At 34.4% G+C, this 21,087-nt stretch overlaps 1 protein-coding gene across 7 annotated transcripts in view; it reads left to right on the top strand.

Moving 5' to 3' along the window:
- The window catches only part of CWF19L2 (CWF19 like cell cycle control factor 2), a 177,952-nt gene that overhangs the window by 30,028 nt on the left and 126,837 nt on the right, over positions 1 to 21,087 (top strand). For 4 of the 7 annotated variants that reach the window (XM_063608255.1, XM_034933621.3, XM_008953743.4 and 1 more), the window contains exons 9-10: positions 9,618 to 9,714; positions 11,605 to 11,694. In XM_063608255.1, coding sequence (XP_063464325.1) covers positions 9,618 to 9,714; positions 11,605 to 11,694 — 187 coding nt within the window. The remainder of the gene's footprint in view (positions 1 to 9,617; positions 9,715 to 11,604; positions 11,695 to 21,087) is intronic. The other 3 variants (XM_055094789.2, XM_003828352.6, XM_055094791.1) reach the window with 1 other exon arrangement.

Raw genomic sequence — 21,087 nt, 5'->3', positions numbered from 1 at the left:
AAACTCAGTGTGTAATTTTCGGTGGGAGGGAGCTGGCAAAATCTGAACTGAGTGATTAAGCCCCAGTCAAATGGACTCTGGTTCGCATCAGGGCTTTCCTCCCAGGAAATGGAAGGAGAAATCCAATTGTATTGACTAAACAAACATGGCAGGGATTAGTGTCTAAGGCTGTATGCAGATGTAATTGTCCAGTCTTCACTCCAGGTGCCCTGGGTGGTAGACTATTTCCAGTTCCCAGTCACTAGGGGAATGAGGCTCTTATTTCCTGATATCATTAGGATTGGGTTAGCATTTGGATGATCTGTAGGCCTTCTTCTGTGACTGTAGCTAAGCAAAATGTCTGCAAAGTAATACCACACAATTAGTATTCCAACCGGTTGTCTGATTGCTGCATATTTGTATGTCTTATTTAAGTTGTAAGCTTCTGATAGATACACTATAATACAGGCACTCACTAAAAGCTGTGTATGTATGCGTGTGAGTATGTATATAATTTTTCGGTTTGAAGACAGCACTCACTAAAAGCTATATATGTGTGTATATATATGTATGTATACATGTAATTTTTCCTTTGAAGACAGTATTCTTTGTTCGCTGTGTTAATTTGATGGTACAGAGGGTTTGAGGCTTTCTGTGAATTCTGTGACTGGCTGGAGAGGGAAAGAAAAATCTAGGAATCATCCAAAAAAAGAAAAAAGATTCCTGAGAATGTAGAGTGGTTGTAAAGTAGGAGACCAAGACAGGACCTTGAAGAATGCCTAGTTGTTACAAATAATCTTTGTCTTATAAGTGAATGGTCATGATTGGAAAAATTAGTTGAATTAGTTTTTACTTCTTTGTATGTATTGTTCATATATCTTTACCTTTCTTGTTATTTACACCAGTATTATTTTTTAGAACATGCCATTTGTAATCTTAATAAATGTATATGTATAAAATTTAAACAATATAGACAGAAGAGTATAAAACAAGAATATGAAGCATAGGTGAGTATAAAATGAAAAAGTAAATCTCCCTTTCATGTCACTTCCAACCCTAATCCTATTTGCCAGGTTAACAGTGTTGGTAGTGTCTTTCCAAAGTTTTTAGTGTATTTGAAAATGTGTAATATATATATTTAACTTAATGTATAAAATTTTATAAAAACATAACTTATATATTATATATTTAATATATGTAAGTTAAATAGCTCTACAATGCATATACCATTCAAAATCTTGGTTTTTTTTCCCAGTAAGTATATCTTAAAGATCTTTTTACTTTAGCCTATATGTACCTACATTTTTTTATTTTGAAGGCTCTTTAATACTCCATTGTAAAACTTAGGCATAACCTAATATTTTTCACTGGTTTCCTATTGATGGAATTTTAGGTTGTTTCCACTTTGTTGCTCTAAGAAACAATTCCGCATTTAATTTTTTGTGAGTATCTTTGCATGCTATTTAAATATAGCTGTAAAATAAATTCCAAGGAGTGGAACTGTCAGGTCAAAGAGTACATGCATTTTACTTTTTACATATTTTGCAGTATTAACCAATTTAGACTTTTATATTGCATTGGAATGACTTTTCTCCTACTTCTTGCTGATAGTATTATTGAACTTTTTAAATCTTTGCCATATGTGTAGTTGAGAAACAGACTCTTTGATTTTTATTTTTTAAAATATGAGTGAAGTTTGCCATACTTTTATGTGTTGTTTATTTGTATTTTTTTGTTAACTAGTCATATGTTTTGCCCTTTTTTTGAGTTATTGTTTGTTTGTGAGAGCTCTTTATATTTGTCATGTAATACAAATAGATTTTTCATCATTTGTAAATTTCCTTTCATTTTTCATTCTTTCTTTAATGTGTTCAAATTTATCACTCTTTTTCTTTATTCATTTTAGGCCCTGCGATTATGTTAACTAGCAGAAAAACGTCCACTGCCATGCAATTGAGAACCTTGAGCTTTTTATTATTAGAAATGAAATGTGCTTTTGCATATATTTTTCTTTTGTTAGAAAATATATTGGCTAAGTATTTCCAGGAATTTAAAACTTAGAGGAGTATGTAATGTGAACAAAAATTAATGAGAAGTCCTTAATTTTGGTTTTACAAATTTAATATCAGAAACTAACCCATTTTATATAATATTTTAACCTTTGGATGTCATTCTTGGCAGAGTTTGTTACTGTAGCCCAGAAGGGCAAGCAAAGGATGCTAGATTCTGAAGGCTTTGAGTATAGTTGTGAGATCTTTAAGCAAGGAAGCAAATATGAGAGCAGCTGGTAAATAAGGGAGATCTGTGAACACTGCCAGCACAAGAATAATAAAATTATATGTGGCTTAACAATGGGGATATATTCTGAGAAATTGTCATTAGGCAGATTCATTATTAGGTGATGTCATTGTGTGGACAGCGTAGTGTGTACTTAAGCTTAGTGCATACCTACACTATATGGTACAGCCTGTTGCCTCTAGGCTGCAAAGTAGAACATGTTACTGTACTGAGCATTGTTGGCAATTGTAACACAATGATAAGTATTTGTGTATCTAAACATAACATAGAAAAGGTCCAGTAATAATACAGCATTATAATCTTATGGGATTACTGTCATGTGGTCTGTCGTTGAGTGAAACGTCGTTATGCTATGCATGACTAATTTCAGGTTTTAAAAATGTTACTGGGCTAGAGCTCTTTTAGTTACTTATTTCTCAAAGGTTTTCAACCTCTGTGTGTGTGTGTGTGTGTGTGTGTGTTTCAAAGAGAGTACATTTTAATGTGAAAATAGGATTTGCTTTTTAGAAATTAATTATAAAAAGGACTTCTGAAATATAGCAGTAATTCTTGAAATTGAGACATGTTTGGGCTTTTTTTCTTTTTGCAGGATAATTGCAGGTGTCATGGTGATGTTTCTTTCAAAGCATTTGCTCATCATTATAAACACTTGGGGAAAGAAAGGAAGAGCCCATTCCCTGATGTTTGCTGTAGAACAGTGTCTTTGCTGTGGTGTTCACAAAATAAAATAGAATAATATTTTCTTCAGTTACTTTGTGCTCAACAACTTTCATTTAAATGTCTTTACTTGACACCTATTACTGTTACATTGTGTTCAAGTAACTTAATGTTGAAATTACTACTATAAAAGATGTTCAGAATTCTTGTATATTTTTGTCATTTATCCTCATCTACTAATAAACAATTTAATTCTCGTTAGAAAATACTAAAAAAATTGTGTGGAGCATTCCATTTCATGACAATGGAAATCACCTCTTTTAAAGATCTATTGAGATTCTAGTTATCTTCTGGAACTCGTGGGCTTTAGATGCACTTCAGCCTACCTTCATTGCCCTTCCTTGATTGAATATCTAAACTTTTATCCTGAGAAGTGAGGGGAAGAGGAAAGTAAAATGACAAAGATGTGCGCTTTGGATGGATAATAACAAACTTCTTTGGCTACTTAATCCGGGCTTTTTTTTTATTATAAAAGGGTGTATAGAAGCCAGATTTTAGTAGACTAAATTATTAAGAGTTATGGAATGGTAGAGATAGAAAGTGTATTTATACTAGAACATGTTTATATTTAATGGAAAAGAGTCAGTATCCATTTTAGAAGAAGCAAGACAGCTAGGCAGATGATAGATGGGGCAACTGAGCAAGATCCCTGAGGTTAGTATGGGTGAGTGTGGGGTCCATTTCAGTTATAAAAGTAGAAGGATTAGCTTTGGGTGGAGATAGTTAAAAAAAAAAAAGAGGGAAATGTGGCTACAGATTGTGGGTGACAAGGGAGAAATTTTAGGAATTCTTTCTTAATGACTTAATGCCAGTATTTTTTTGACATATGATTCCCAGAATATTGGTGATCCCCTTGATCTATATATGGAGAGTCAGTTATGATTGGTATTGGTATTATAAAGAAACAACTTTTAGTTCTTCATGAGAAGCTCACATTAGAAACTGAGAATTTGATTAGTACCCTGTTTTTAGGTATTTATACTTTTTTTTTGCTCATATATATTAGTAGGTATCTATTGTCATATTGACATTTGATGTAGTCGTTTGTGTTAATAATCCTCAAACATTTCTCCTCAAGAGAAGGAGATGGATTGATGGATGGCTTGGTCTTTAATTCTTCTGATCCTGTCAGACTTAAGGTTGCTTGCAAGTTGACTTATTTCTGGATATGGAGCTCAATAGGAGATTATGTGTGGACTTGTTCTACATCTGGTTTATAGTAAGCATCTATTGGAATAACAGAAAGGATTGTAGAAATACTGCGTAAATAGCTTCGTTATCCTAAAGAACCTTTCTTTTGTTCTTTGGTTTCTTAGTTGGCCGATGTTGAGATGAGAAATGGAGGAACTAGACATAACTTTAGTTGGAAAGAAAAACCTGGTCAGGTACAAATGGCAGAAGGAAAAGAAGCCAAGAAGTTTCTCACTTAGGAAACAAGAATTTGAGAGACAGACCCTGGAGAAAGCGACTTCATAGGGGAATAATTGCACTGGTGCTCTTTAGAAAGGGCATGAACTGTGGTTATTTAATTTGTGTTATACATACATGTAAAAATGTAATATCTATAATTCCACATAATAAACATAAGTTTTTAAAGCAGGGAATTTTGGAAAATTGAATGGGAAAGAATGCAAATTGAGGAAAGTTGTTTTGGTTAGTAAGTAAAAGAGAGAGATGATTAGTTTGCCAGAAATTCTGGTAAATTACATTTGCAATACAATAAAAATGACATGTACCTTAGCATTTAATTTGAAAAAGTACTGAAAAATATTTTCCATACAAAAAAGTACAACTAATAAAACAAGCAATAACTCAGCCCACGGATGCATATAAAAAGTAATAACATTCTCCTGCTTACATGAATGCAGTGTCCCTACTGTTCATTTTCATTGTTTTTTAAAATGACTGAAATAATATGAGGGGAATGAAAATATGTTACTTTCTAGTGTTGCTTTACCTCAAATATTTTAGATTTCTTAAACACCAGAGTATTGCCTTTCTTTTCAACAATGTGGGAAGAAATGGCTACTATACATTTTCTGTAGAGATTTTTTTTTATTCCAATGCTATCTGTCTGTTAAAAGATTCTCCTCCCAGAGGAATTCACTATTTAAAAATAATTTCCATATATTGTTGGTAGGTCATGTTTTGATTTGGAAAACCAAATTTGTAGAAAATATGATTAAGGTTAATTTTCATAGAGTATTATAGAATCTGGGAATTCAGGAAAACTAATAATACCAGATATATCCTTTATATTTAAGATTATGACAAATTAGTTATACTCTGGTTTTAAAATGTATTACTCCCTTTGAGGGTTAAAAAAAACTTTGAGGTATAATTGACATATAATAAACTGCAAATATACAAAAGTGTACATTTTGGTATATTTTGAAATGCATATGTTCTCATTAAACCATCACCCCCCTGAAAGCCTTTGTGCCCTTTTATAATCTCTCTCTCCTGCTTTCCCACACCCCTGCTCTCCACTCCTAGGCAACCACATCTGCTTTCTTTCATTATAGACTACAGTTGTCCCTTGGAATTCGTGGGAGTTGGTTCTAGGACCACTCAAGTATTCCAAAGTTGCACATACTCAAGTTGGAATCCACATGTATGAAAATATTACTCTGTATATGTAGTTTTTACATCACATGAATGCTGTATTTTTGATTGACGTTTGGGTGAAAAAAATCTGTGTGAGTGGACCTGGGCAGTTCACCCCTGTGTTGCTCAAGGGTCAACCGTAGTTTGCATCTTCTAGAGTTCAATGTAAATGGGATCATACATTATGCACTCTTTTTTTGGTCTGTCTTCTTTCACTCAGAGTAATTATTGTGAGCTTCATTTATGTTGTTGCATATGTCAGTAGTTCATTCCTTTTTATTGATGGGTAATATACTATTGGTGGGTACATCACAATTTGTTTTTCCATTCTCCTGTTGGTGAATTTGAGATTGTTTCCACGTTTTGGCTATTATAAATTATGTACAATTCTGAACATTCAGGTACAAATCTTTGTGTTGACATATGCTTTCCTTTCTCTTGGATAAATATACCTAGGAGAGCAGTAGCTAAATCATATGGTAACTGTATGTTTAAATACTAAGAAACTGCTAAACTGTTTTCCAAAGTGATTGTACCATTTTACATGATCACCAACAGTGTATAAGAGTTTCAGTTTCTCCACATCCTTGTAAAAACTTGGAATGGTCAGTCTTGTAAATTTTAGCTCTTCTAGCGGATGTGTAGTGGTAGCTCATTGTGGTTTTAATTTGTATTCCCCTAATGGCTAATGACTACTGATGCCGAACATCTCTCTATGTGCTTATTTGCCATCTGGATATCTTTTTGTAAAGTGCTTACAACGTGTAGTGCTGTTACCTCTCTACTAGTAATTTAGATCTCTTTTTTATCAGGCAGGCTATAGGTTTATCAATTTTATTGCCTTAAATATCAGCGTTTGGTTTCACTGAATTTATTGTTTTTCTATTTTCTGTTTATTTTACTCTGATTTTTATTGTTTTTTGAATTTTTAAACTTTGTTTTAATTTGCTCTTCTTCTGCTTTCTTAAGGTGTAAGATGAGGGATTGATTTGAGATCTTTTCTAATATAAATATTTAGTGCTATGAATTTCCCCCTGAATTAGCAGCATTCCACCAGTTCAGGCATGTGTTATATAATTTTCCTTTGGTCTTATTTTTGACCCATGGGTTATTTACAGTTGCACTATTTAGTTTCCAAATATTATAGTTGAGGATTTTCCAGAGACTTTTGTTAATGATTTCTAATTAATTTCATTGTGATAAAAGAACATAGTTTATACAACTTGAATTCCTTTAAATTTGTGAGACTGTTTGTATAGCTTAGAAAATGGTGTATCTCAGGAAATATTTTGTATGCACTTGGAAAGAATGTGTCTTCTATTCTTGTTGGGTGGTGTGTTCTATGGATGTCCATTTGGGCATGTTAGTTGATAGTATTATTCAGGTCTTCCTTATGCTTGCTGATTCTGTTTACAGTAGTCCCCCTTTATCCATGGTTTTGCTTTCTGAGGTTTCAGTTACCCATGATCAACCATGCTCTGAAAATATTACAGTATTCTGCAAGAGATACCACCGTCACATAACTTTTATTACAGTATATTGTTGTAATTGTACTATTTTGTTATTGGTTGTTGTTGTTAGTGTCTTACTATACCTTATTTATAAGTCAAACTTTAACATATGTATGTATATATAGGAAAAAAATACTACAGATAAGGTTTGGTACTATCCAAGATTTCAGGCTTCCACTGAGGGTCTTGGAACATAACTCCTTCAGATAAGGGGGGGGGACTATTGTAGTTATCCTATCAAATATTGAGAGAGAGGTATTGAAATTTATAGCTATAATTGTGGATTTGTTTATTTCTCTTCTGTCAGTTTTTGCTCATGTATTCAAACGCTCTTGCTGGATTGACTCCTTTTTCATATGAAATGACGTTCTTTGTCCCTGGTAATATTTTTTTCCTCTGTAATCTTGTTTGTTTGATATTAATGTAGCCACTTCAACTTTCTTTTGACTAGCATTAACATGGTATATCTTTTTCTATCCTTTTATGTTTAACATACGTATGTCTGTGTATTTATAGAACATTTCTTGTAGTTGAATTTTGCTTTTATATCCATCTGATAATTTCTGCCTTTTAATTTAGGTATTTGGACCATTTATATATAATGTTATTGATATAATTAGGTTCAAATATGTAACTTTGCTATTCGTTTTCTATTTTTCCCATCTGTTCTTTTTTCACTTCGTCCTCTTTTTCTTACTTGTTTTGGATTATTTTTATGATTCCATTTCATTTCCTTGGTTGCTATATATATATATTTTTTAAATAGTGGTTGCTTTGTCTTTGATAGTGTACTATACCTTTAACTTATCATAGTCTATCTTCAAGTGATATGCTATTCCTGAATGGTGTAAGAACTTTATCATTGTTTATTTATATTTCTCCCTTTCTTTCCTTTCTGTTAGTGTTCTCATACATTTTACTTATACTTGTTATAAACCTCAAATATATTTTAAAAATAGTTATCTTCAGTTACATGTATGGTGGGATACTTAAGGTTGTCCCACAGCCCTCTGATGCTCTTTTCATTTTTACAGATTCTTTTCTCTGTTTCATTTTTCATATTGCTTCAAGTTCACCAGACTCTACTTCTGCAGCTTAATTTTCCATTAATCTTACCCATATATTTTTTATCTCACACATTGTAGTTTTCATCTGTAAAAGTTTATTTTGGATCTTTTTTATATCTTTGTTGTGTCTGACTTTTTGAACATATGGAACACAGTTATAATAATCACTTTTAGTATCCTTGTCTGCTGTTTTTTATATCTGTGTCAGTTCTGGGTTGATTTTGACTGATAGCATTTTGTTCTAATTATGGGTTGTGTTTTTCTACTTATTTGGCTGTCTGATCATCATTGATTAGATACTAAGTTTTACAGACTACCTTGTTGAGTGCTAGACATTTTTGAATTTCTATAAATATTCCTGAGCTTTGTTCTGGAATATTTATATTGTTCTGATTAATTGGAAAACATTTGATCCTTTTAACTTTTGTTTTAACATTTTTTAGGTGGGCCCAGAGCAGCATTTAGTCTAGGGCATGCTGTTTCCCACTAATGAAGCAAGACTCTTTAATACTGTGTCTAGTGCTTTTTGAATTACGTGATTTCCTAGTCTAGCTAGTGGGACTGGATAAGCAGTTCCCAGGAATGCCAGGTACTCTACCTCCAATCCTTTGGGCTAGTTCTTTCCCTGACTGCAGGTGGTTTCTTGCTGAGTACTCAAGGGGAACCCTCTGCAGTTCTCTGGGATTTTCTTATGGTGCAGCTTTCACTTCTTTGGTACTCTGTTCTGTGAATTCTAGCTGCCTTGGAATTCTTGGACTTCTGGCTATGTCTCCTTTACTCAGAAATCCTTCAGACTCTGACTGAGGTCACTGTCCTGCACTGTAGCCTTGAATTATTTCTTAAGGCAGTAAGCTAGGGAAATCTGACCTTGGCTGGAGGTTTCTTTTTTTGTGTGAGGCTTCCATAGTATAGGTTTGGCACATGATATCAGTTTTAAACTAGTTTATGTTATTTGACTATATGTTATGTTCTGGACTGACTTTACAAAAAAGCACATGATCAATGCTTTTATTCTTTGAATGCAGTTAGATATATATATCATTTTATAGTTTCTTAGATTATTAACAACTTATGTCGAGTGAGAAGAGTTTCCAAAGATGTATAGAATTATGGCCTGGTTCGAACGTTTTTTGTTTGTTTCCTTTTTAAAGTTACGAGTATGGGGATATTAAATTAGAAGAGTTGATAAATACTATTTATCTCATTGTTATTGGGATTTTGATCAGTTATTATAACTGCCATAGGTGGTTGTGGCATTGTAACAGAGAACTTTATCAATTTATAGAAAAACATTGAGTTTAATTTACATGTATTACAATCATGATCTGCTATTGGTACTGAATGCTTTGTTGAGGTCAGTTAAAATAACATTTGAATCTTGATGTTATTGCTTGCATCGCACCTATATTTCATATGCTGTTAATCTGTCCTATTCCAGTAGCAGTCCAGAGCATGAGTCCATTCACATCCTGAGTGTTGATGAGAAGAACAAGTTGGGAGCCAAGATTATCAAAGCAGAGATGATGGGGAATATGGTAAGACTCTTAGATGTTGCTTTAGAGAATAATGATTAAATGTTTAACTTCTTATGAGTAATTTTAGAAGTTCCTTAGCAGTGTGGATATAGCACACTGTGAAAATAACTGTTGGTTATTGATTCCTTAAAGAAATTATCAGGCCTGGCACCATGCCTGTAATCCCAGCACTTTGGGAGGCCAAGGCAGGCGGATCACTTGAGGTCAGGAGTTCGAGACCAGCCTGGCCAAAATGGTGAAACCCTGTCTCTAGTGAAAATACAAAAATTAGCTGGGTGTGGTGGCGCATGCCTGTAATCCCAGCTACCGGGGTGGCTGAGGCAGGAGAATCGCTTGAACCTGGGAGGCGGAGATTGCAGTGAGCCAAGATCACGCCATTGCAGCACTCCAGCCTGGGTGACGAAGCGAGACTGTGTCTCAAAAAAAAAAAAAAATTCTCGAACCTTTCTGTGAACAATACTGTCTACTTCTAAATAAATGATCTACTTTCTCTGTCAGATCTCTGAAATTGAAGATCCTAAGGAACTTCATGCTTTTAAATTTCTTTTTTACTTGGCTATTTACTTTATTCCTGCATTTGTAACTCATTGAGCATATTTAAGGGAGATAAAGATGTCACTTTTTCTACCTCATTTTTGTCATATATTTGTAAGAATGTTTTTTACTTTTCCAAATTAATTAGGAACCTAAAAAGGAGGATTAAGTCATTTATTCAAGTTTTAAGTAAATGTGCTGTGCCTGATACTGTGTTAGATGCTTTGTGTAGGCTTACTCATTTAATTCCTGTAGTAATGTTTGATTTAAGACTAATTTACCTCAGAATTGTAAGAAATAGGGATGATTTGGTAAGAGCTGCATTTATCCATTCATCCATTAACTTATTGTCACATGCATATTAAAATAATATACAGTGAGATGTATATATTTAAGTGCACATGGCAGAATAGCACAGCCAGATATTCCACATCTTGATAGAATAGATTCAGTCATGGTCATATGTATGCACTCATCTCAAACCCAAATATAAGGGATCTTTAAGTAGTCTTATGTTTTGGTAAACTATTAGTACAATACTGTAGTAGAACAAATGGTAACCAAACAAGATATTTCTGTGTTATGTCTAATAAAGGGCATATCTTGCATATGCTGCTCTATCTCTTTGAATCTGATCCTTGGAAACACTGAACTTCCACTCGTCCTAGAAATTGGTAAGGGAAATAAACCAACAACAGTAACGATAGCAAGAAAGTAAAGTTTGAGCTTTGAAAGTACAGAGGAATTAGTTAAAATAGTGAAAGGTCATCTAGGTAAAAGGGTGAAATATGTGTTCTTGTGTTCAAGAAGAACACTGTGGTGGCGCTTGCTATTCTTTGCATGTCACATAAATCTACTTATTTAATGTATTACTTCATGGTTTATTGCTTTATATGGCAGTTGTTTTATATAAATTTCTATAAGTTTCCTAGAGTAAAAATGAAATATCTTCGGAATTTTCATCTAAATTATCAACAATAAAGAAGGTAACAGTTTAAATCTTGTGATAGCTTTTTTGTTACCAATAACTGAAGTTGAAAGTATTGAACTTTTGTGATATTTAGTAATTATTAAAATGTCATTAAGGTTATGTATTTCCTTCATCTATCTCTTCCAAAATATATGTCCTTGTAATTGTTTATCTTTGAAGCATGTCACAGGTATTCAAGAAGTTTGTAACTGAGATAAGTTCATTAAAAAGTAGTATACTAGGCTATGGGTTGGTAATTGAAATTAGATGATGGCTACATGAGTGTTGGTTATGCTGTTTTTCCTTCTGTTGTGTAAATTTGAACATTTTGTCGTAAAGAATTAAACTACATATCGCACATATTTTACTTGTTTTTCTTTTTGAAGGAATTAGCTGAACAACTTAAAGTTCAACTTGAAAAGGCAAATAAATTCAAAGAAACTATAACACAGATACCAAAAAAATCTGGGGTAGAGGTAAGTAATAAAAGTTTGGAGAATGTAATTACCTGTGTAACACTACCACCGGGCAGTGGTAATATTTTATTTTATTTTTTATTTTATTTTATCTATTTTTTTGAGATAGTTTCTTGCTCTGTCGCCCAGGCTGCAGGGCAGTGGCATGATCTTGGCTCACTGCAACCTCTGCCTCCCACGTTCAAGCAATTCTTGTGCCTCAGCCTCCTGAGTAGCTGGTACTACAGGTGTGCGCCACCATGCCTGGCTAATTTTTGTATTTTTAGTAGAGATGGGTTTCACCATGTTGGCCAGGCTGGTCTCAAACTCCTGACTTCAAATGATCCACCCGCCTCGACCTCCAAAAGTGCTGAGATTACAGATGCGAGTTACTGTGCCCAGCTGGCAGTGCTAATATTTTAATGTGAGATGTGTCTGTATATGTGTCTGTGTGTTTATGTGTATGCATGCTTATTTTAAAAAATTTAGTTTTCTATATATTCTCTTACATTCTATCAGTGTGCCCTGGTGGAAAAAAGCCTCGGGCTGAGACCAAGGAGTCTTGCTTTTATTCTGGACTGTGCTGCTTACTGATTGCTTCTGTATGAGTCAAACTGCTTCTTAACTGTCTCCTTCAGAATGAGAGACTTGAATTAGTTATTCATTTCATGTAAAACAAATTACTTTGGTCTATGATTAATTCATCTATCTGTTAGTGAACAAAACAAATAAAAACACCTACCTGCATGGAACTTTCATTTGGGTAGGGAGGGAAACAATAAATTATAAAAATGATAAGCAAATTAAAAAATAATACAGTGTATCAGAAAGTTACCCTGTGGCAGGGTAGTGGCAATTTTGAGTGACAGGTGGGTTGGTGGCTTGGAATGCACAGGCCAATTCTGTTGAAAAAGTGTAAGGACTTTATATAAGGACTTGTAGTTAGTGGAAGAGTGAATTTCTGTGTATTTGAGTGAAGAGCGCAGTAGTCATAGGGAACAGAGATTTAAAGGCCCAAAGATGGAAATATGTCTGATGTGTAGGAAGAATAGCAACGAGACCGGTGTTGCTGGAGTGGAATAAATGAGAGAGGGAAGTAGGAGATACAGGTTAGAGAGACTATAGGTGGCCAGATCATGTTAAGCTTTGAAAGTCATGGTAAGGAGGTGGGCTTTTTTTTCTGACTGAGGTGGTGAGAAACTATTACATGGTTTTAAGCAGAAAACATATTTTGACAGGACCATTCTGGATTCTCTATTAAGAATGGTTTGCAGAAGCTGAAGTAGAGGTGGGCTTTTGTAATAATGCAGATAAGAAATGATAGTGGCTTTGACCAAGACAGATAGGAGCTATGGAGATGGTTAGAAGTGATTGCATTTTGTATTTGTATAAATACTTTATGTATATATTTTGAAAGAAAAACTGACAGGATTTTTATGGTGGTTTAGGTGGGGGGTGGGTAATGGGCTAAAGAGAGGAGGCAAAGAGGACTCCAAGGTTTTTAGCTTGAGCAGCTGAAAGAATAGCCATTAATTGAGTTGTGGAAGAAAGAGGAAGAATAGGTTTTGGGGCAAATCAGAGGTTCTGTTTTGGATATATTGAGAGTTTGGATGCCTGTTAGATGTGGAATAAGTGGAGATGTCAAGTAGGCAGTTGGATGGTTGGGAGTAGGGAGAAGATAGAATTGGGTAGTTGGGAAAAAGTCCTCTGTGCTGGAGATAGAAATTTGGGAGTTATTAACATGTAAGTGATATTTAAATCTATGATACTGCATAAAATAATCACAGGCATAAATGTAGATAGAAGTTGAACAGCTGAGTTCACCTTCTGCATTACAGATTTAGATGTATATGAATAACTCTAGCTGGGTGTGGTGGTGTGCTCCTGTAGTCCCAGCTACTTGGGAGGCTGAGGTGGAGGAGTGTTTGAGGCCAGGAAGTCCAGGCTGCAGTGAGCCATGATTGCACCACTGTACTCCAGCCTAGATGACAGAGTGAGACCCTGTCTCTAAAAAAAGAATGAATAAATAAATAAAAACACTAAAAACAAAATCCTCCCCTTTCCCCCAAAATAACTCATGCAATTTTCACAGTATCCTTTGAGGTAGTCCATGTCATTATTACAGTTTTATAGATCAAGAAACTGAGGCACAGAGGGTTAAGTAACTTGTCCAGGTATACAACTGGTAAGTGCAGGGCAAGGATGTAAACCCACAAAAGTACTTGTTTTTACATGATACCTCTTTTTGATGCTGAAGGACAAAGTCAGCTGCTCTTTTGGAGAATCAGGTTTGGGATATAATGAAGTTTAAAACTGGTTTTAAAGGTCTATTCTCAAAGATTAATTTACATAATTTACTGTCAGTGTGGGAGGAGATGAGAATGTCAACTTCCCTAGAATTTTCTTCAGGCTAACATCATTCATGACTTAGATAACATTATAAAGAGTGTGTTTATGAAAATGGCTGTTTACACTAAGTTGTGGTACCTAATATTTTTAAAAAGTTTCTTGCACAGATTAAAGAATGGAGAGAGAGAAATTACTAGTAGGATTAAAAAGTAGGGACTGGGACGATAGCTAGAACTAGGTGTACTGTGAAGTCTATCTTACACACTTTTGCCAAATTATTGTTTTCAGGTGTCCTTGTGGTTAACTAATTTTGTACTCTGAAACTTGAAGTGGTTTATTAGTGCTAACTGTTAGTACCAGATCTTCCTGCAGCATAGCCTTCCACAGTATGGCCCTGTTTTCCAGTCCTACCTCCAAGACTTACACATAACCAGTGTCTCTTTCACATTTACCTATGCTATTTATTATTTGTGCCAGACATCACCCTTCTTCATTATGGCCTTTTTCTAATCCTGTCATACAGTTGCAACATTTTCCATTTTTGAAACCTCAAAGACTTTTCTTTTTAAGATTTTATTTTTTAGAACAGTGCTACGTTCACAGCAAAATTGAGAGGAAGGTACACAGATTTCCCATATACTTCCTGCCCCTCCATAAGCACAGCCTCCCCCGTTATCAATAGCCCCTACCAGAGGAGTACATTTGTTACAATTGATGAACCTGCGTTGACACATTGTATCACCCAAAGTCTATAGTTTACATTAAGGTCCTCTCTTGGTATTGTACATTCTGTGGGTTTGAATAAATGTGTAATGACATGTATCCACCATTGTAGTATCATACAGAGTATTTTCACTGTACTAAATCCTCTGTGTTCCACCTGTTTATCCCTCCCTACCCCTTAACTCCTGGCAACCTCGGATCTTTTTAGTCTCCATAGTTTTGCCTTTTCCAGAATGTCATGTAATTGAAATCATACAGTATGTAGCATTTTCAGGTTGGCTTCTAATATGTATTTAAGATTCCTGTCTGTCTTTCCATGGTTTGATAGCTCACTTCTTTTTAGTGCTGAATAATATTTCATGGTCTGTAGGTGCCACATTTTACTTATTCATTCACCTATTGGAGGACATCTTGGTGCATCCAAGTTTTTGCAGTTATGAATAAAACTGCTATACACATCTGTGTGCAGTTTTTTGTGTGGACAGAAGTTTTCAACTCCTTTTGGTAGGCTGGGCGCACTGGCTCATGCCTGTAATCCCAGCACTTTGGGAGGCTGAGATGGGCAGATCGCTTGAGGTCAGGAGTTCGAGACTAGCCTGGCCAACATGGCAAAACCCTGTCTCTACTAAAAATACAAAAATCAGCTGAGCACGGTGGTGGGCACCTGTAATCCCAACTACTGGGGAGGCTGAGGCAGGAGAATTGCTTGAACCTGGGAGGCGGAGATTGCAGTGAGCTGAGATTGTGCCACTGCACTCCAGCCTGGGCGGCAGTGTGGGACTCCGTCTCAAAAAACAAAAAAACCCAAAAAACTCCTATGGGTAAATATCAAGGAATGCGGTTGCTGGATCGTGTGGTAAGAGTATGTTTGTCAGAAACCTCAAAGATTCTTAAAGTATTCTCTATGGCATGTATCTTTTCAAATTATATGTATGTGTACACTTGTTACCACCTTCTCATTTATACCTGTTTCTTTTCCTGGCACTTGTCACTTTTATTAAAGGTTCTAAAGCTGTGGCTGGACTTCAGGGGATTCCTGAATCAGGCACATTTTTTTCCCTTTGATTTGGTTGGTTGAAAAATTGTCTTTGTAAGAAAAATTTCTTTATATCAAATGCTGTTCATTTCAGACAACTGTAGTGACATGACTTTTCCACAGCCTGGTAGCACAAGCTTCATGGGAGCAGTGCTGAGTCCTCTAGAATGACTTCCATTCGATAGGACTAAGAGACCATTGTGCCATTTTGATCTTTTGACAATCCGTCTCTGCCTTTGTCCCTCTCTTTAAATATTAGGCCTAATGAAGAAAATAAAATAAGAATCATAAGTACTCTTCTATTTTACTTTTATTATCATATATTCTAGAATAGAAAAACCAGTGTTTTTGATAATCAGGTTTTTAAAATATCCGAAGGGGCAATAAATGTATGTGAGCATAGGAAGGAATACTTAATTTTAATTAGTATATTTATTAAATTTATTAGCTTAAATAACCTGCCCTTCCTTAAGCATTAAATGCTCTTGGTAAATTTAGCAAATCACTCAATTATTTTAAGAAATAATCAGACTAAAATTCTTTACCATTTTCATGGTTAGCTTAATTAAATTATAAAATTTTAAGCTGTTATTAGTTTTGTATAGCTTATTCACTTAAGGGTTTCAAATACGTTCAAAAGACAAACACACATTCTTAAAAAGTTATAATGAACAAGTCATTATAAATGAACGTGAGTGCCATTAAAAATGTGTTTCGTGTGTTAAAGTGAAATAAATTTTATATCAAAAAAGGTTGCAGAGCTATTACTATACTTTTACTTAAACACAATATAAAAGGTTAAGTTTGATTTATTTCTTAATCTCAGAGTTGCAAAGTTACTTAACCACCTAAGGGAAATTAACTGTTTTAGGCAGGTTAAGGTCCTTCCATAGCAGGAGAGATCTTTGTAGAATTAACAGAATAATGGGTCAGAAATTTGAGACTACTGTATGGGACCCTAACCAATAAGAATATACCTTGCTGTTTTATGATAGTGTGTGTGTGTGTGTGTGTGTGTGTGCGCGCGCGCGCGTGTGCACGCACGCGCGCGCACACACACCACACTCTTATAAAAGCATAGACCTAAGCCTGAGATTTTTGTGTTACTTCTTGTAGTCAAGCTTTGCTGACCCTACCAAATAAATTGACCATTTTCTTCTCATTTTTTGACTAAGGTTTGCTATGTCCCACCAGATTTTATTTCATACACCTCCTAAAGTGAAGTGCTTTTTCCATTATTCTGTGCAGTTGTTTAATGTAAAGTCAGTTTTCAAAGTATCTTAGGCAAGCAAAAGGAGCCACATAGAGAAACCTTGCTTGAAATGTTAGAGCTGGTTTGCGGCTTGGAACAGAAGGAAAACATTTGAAGCAGGTATTCTGTTAAATAACATTTCTCCTACGGTTTTGAGGATATGACTGAATAATTGACAGGCTATATCTCATCCCTTGTGCACATGACTCTGATATTACTCATTGTTTTTTAAATTTCTAGCTCCTCCTATCTTTGAGCAGTGGACTTCAGTACTCAGTAGATTAGTATTCGAAGTATCATACGAAGTGTTATTTCTGCTTGTTAGTCCCTTTTGGGAACTGTATAGCCCTTTGAGACTTCAAATAGAAAGCTTTTTTTTTCCCCTAAGGATTCTTTGACCAGAAAGGCATATTTTCATCTTCTCTGCAGAGAAGGTTCAAGCACACTTGCACATCTGGTTCAAGCTTTACTAAGTATATATATGTATAAAACAAATCTTTGCCAAAAATTCTGAAAGAATTCTCTACTGCAACTAAAGTAATTTATTCCATCAGATCCAGGGCCTTGATTACCTTTCAAAGTGGTTTTTTTTAAGAAATCAGAGTGGAATACAAAGTTGTTTACTACTATGGAGATTTGATGACGTTCTAGAGGAAAATCATGGAATACTTCTGATGGAAATTTTGCTCTTTGAGAGAAAAGAAAACCCCATGCATAGAACGCTTGAACAGGGAAGAATTCTTTCATTGCTTAGCTCGTTTGTTGGAAGTATTAAGTTACAGGAATAAGGTAAATCTCTTCATTCACATATCTATGAATACCATTTTGGCTTTAGTGAAAAACCATCAGCACTGTTAATTATTAGTTTCCTTATCCCTCTTCTTTAGAGGGTGAACTGTTTAGTATTTAGGACAAGGGTTATTCTTTCAGTTCATATCTAGTACATAGAGTAATACTTGACATCTTGTAGATGACCAAGACATACTGAAATACTTGTTTTATGAATGTCTTTAATTTATTTTATTCTCTGTAGTATTTTATTGTAAATCTTAAAAATGATCCATGATCTTTCACATCATCTAGTCTGACCATCACACAAGTACAGCTTCTTTATTTTAACATTAAGCCCACCACATAGCTTCTCCATCTAACTCGTGCTTGAACACTGAGTAATGAGGTCTCACTGAGTTTTGGATATTGCTACTTTTATATCAGGAAAAATCCAATCCTAATTCTTTAATATGTTAGTCCTAATCTGCCCTTCCATAACTTGTGCCTGTTAATAATCCTTCAATGGAGTCACATTATGTATACATTTAATCTAAAGGAATTTAGCTTTGTACTTTATAAGAAAAGATAACGCAGGAAATTAAGCTCAACATTTGTAACAAAGAATGAAATAATGTTTGCCTAATGGTGTAGTAGCTTTAAAGTTTTGTCTACACTGCTGATAAAGAGGAGAAATGCATTTTGGTCCCTTTGCATGTACGTAGAGAGGGTTTATGGACATTCTCTTTAAAGAAATTGAGGAATTAACTAAGGGCCATAGAGAAACATTAATAAATAAACAGATAAATTCATCATTTTGTATATAAATCAGGTACTTGACTAGTTATTTGAAGTATTTCCAGTAGTAGTTTGACCATATTCAATTACTGCTTTAACACTGTCTTTTGGATCTGATTCTTGGGTGCATCGTTCACTGTGTTCACAAGTTCACTTGTCATTGGTGTGATTCCCAGAATATGTGAACTGTTAGACTGTGTCTTTTTTTTTTTTTTTTAATGTTTTAGCATCCCAATCCCTGCAGTTGATCCCCTAAGCACAGTACAACAGAAAAAAAGTTACAAGACTATAAAAAACTTGCTTGTGGTTTACTTTTAATATTTAAACAGTGAGGTTTGACCTTTACTCAATGAATACTTTGCAGTTCCTTCTTTGTAGAAGGCCTTTGCACTCTCAATTTTCTAGGTCAAATATTTTAAATCTAAAGTAAACATTATTGTAGCTTTGCATTTATTCTGTTTACCTTGCCATGTTACTGTAGGCACACTTTTCTTGAGGTATAGTCTTGCTTGACACAGAGTAGGTATGCAAAAATATTATTTCCTTTTAGTCATTTAGCTAGTTTTTTCCCCAGCCAAGTAAAAAAGGTCAATGGATGTACCTATTTTCTATACAGTTCAGCTTGTATTTTTTAACCCTCCTTAAAGTATCTGTCATTTCTGTCCTGTGCAGTTAGAAATACCATCTTAGGCATTACTAGAGGGCTTATTTCTTGAAATAGAGTATTACTATAGGAGCAAATATTTTAAGAAAAAATAAATTAAAGCAAATGGTGTATAAATACAAACTAGTATTAGCATACAGAATCTGTCTGTTCTCTAGTCTCATACCTCACATAAAATTCATCGTGAAATGGTGTCAATTTTACCTGCTAAATATTTCTTAGCCCTCCTCTTTGTTTTTTATATCTACCACACTAAGATGACCATCATCTCTTGTCTTGACCTCCTAAGTAGCTATTTTCCCTCCTGCCTCAGTGCCTTTACAGTCTTTCTTTGCCTAGAGTATTTTTCATGTAGTTACCTTCTGTATATCCTTGAGATCTTAATTCAGACATCATATACTCCTTATAAAAGCTTTCTTTCAGGAAAGAGAACATACAAATAAGATTAATTATATAAATATATAATTACAGTCCTTTGACAGTCCTTCAAAGGAAAAGTATAGAAATATGGAGGTATTGAACAGGGCCTAGTGCAATCTGGTCATCCAGAGAATGTTCTGAGGCTATAGCCATTATTTTGGGATCCTGTTACCATTTTGTAACTTTGCCAAAGGAAAAGCTATTCTATTTATGACTACTATCTGTAAGCCTTATTTGTTTACCAGAAAAATAATCTTTAGCATGGTATTATCCTAGCTGGGAGTGTTGACCTGTAGGCTTCAGTCATGGAATAGGAAACACCCACTCATATGACTATAGGATGTATTTAATTCTCAATGCTTTCTGGGGTAGTTAAAAAAATTTTTTTATTGTGTTATGAACAGTATTTTCTCAGGTATAATTTGGAGAAATTGTAGAGTAGTTGTTTTGGATAGTTATGATTATATATTTATTAATGATCTAATTTTGGGATGAAGAATTATGTCATAGACTATCTCAAACTTTGAACAGGGCTCTGTAACAGATACTGAAGCCACAACTAATTGATTTCCTTAGAGAGGGAAGAATGACCCAGCAGCAGCCTCTCTCCTTCCTCAGTTTGCTTCTATTCCCTCAAATGCTCATTATTTTTTTCTCACTAACTCTACTATTAGCATTTAATTCCCTTTTCTGTTGTTAAATTTAAGGGAAAAATGAAATATTACTGCATATGAAAAATATTGAGTCCTTATACTGTTCAGTAGCATTTGAGACTTAGGTTTTGTCTTGGAGGGATGAATTCATACATGTTCTGTTTCCAGAATTTTTTTTTTTGGTAGGGGGAAGGGTTGGATGGAGGGACGATGTCACATAATTATATATTTGCAGTTTAAAGGGAAAACATTTTAAGTGGAAAAAAAACAAACCCAAGGTAAGTTTTATCCTTGTACATGTTTTAAAATTAACCATATTGTAGAATGCATAACAGATTGTTGAAGATAGAAATCAAATTTAATGTGCTTTATAAAAACTGAAAATACAGTTTTCAATTTCATAGTGCATAAATATGCAGGTACCAAGAGGTTCTGACTAGAATAATTATAGTAGACAGTTGTTAATGAAGATTGATGAGGAAGAGAAAAAATTAGTTGAGTGAAACTCCAGAATACTGAAAAAAAGGAAAGAAAAGAAAAACACTTGCTATATCACAGTGAATCATAGAAAAATCTTATAATATTTATTATGTTCTTGTCTACTCAAAAATAGTAAATAATCTGTGTGTCATTCTTTAACAGAAAATTAAGTTATAATTAATATAGCTATTATTTATTAATAATTAGTAATAATGTCTGTGGCATTAGCCAATAGTAACACAGAAGAGATAAGAGAGAACATAACAAAGAG

This window comes from Pan paniscus, chromosome 9 (assembly GCF_029289425.2).
Source record: "Pan paniscus chromosome 9, NHGRI_mPanPan1-v2.0_pri, whole genome shotgun sequence".
In the NCBI taxonomy this organism is placed as follows: Eukaryota; Metazoa; Chordata; class Mammalia; order Primates; family Hominidae; genus Pan; species Pan paniscus.
This window is presented reverse-complemented; position numbering and strand designations above follow the sequence as displayed.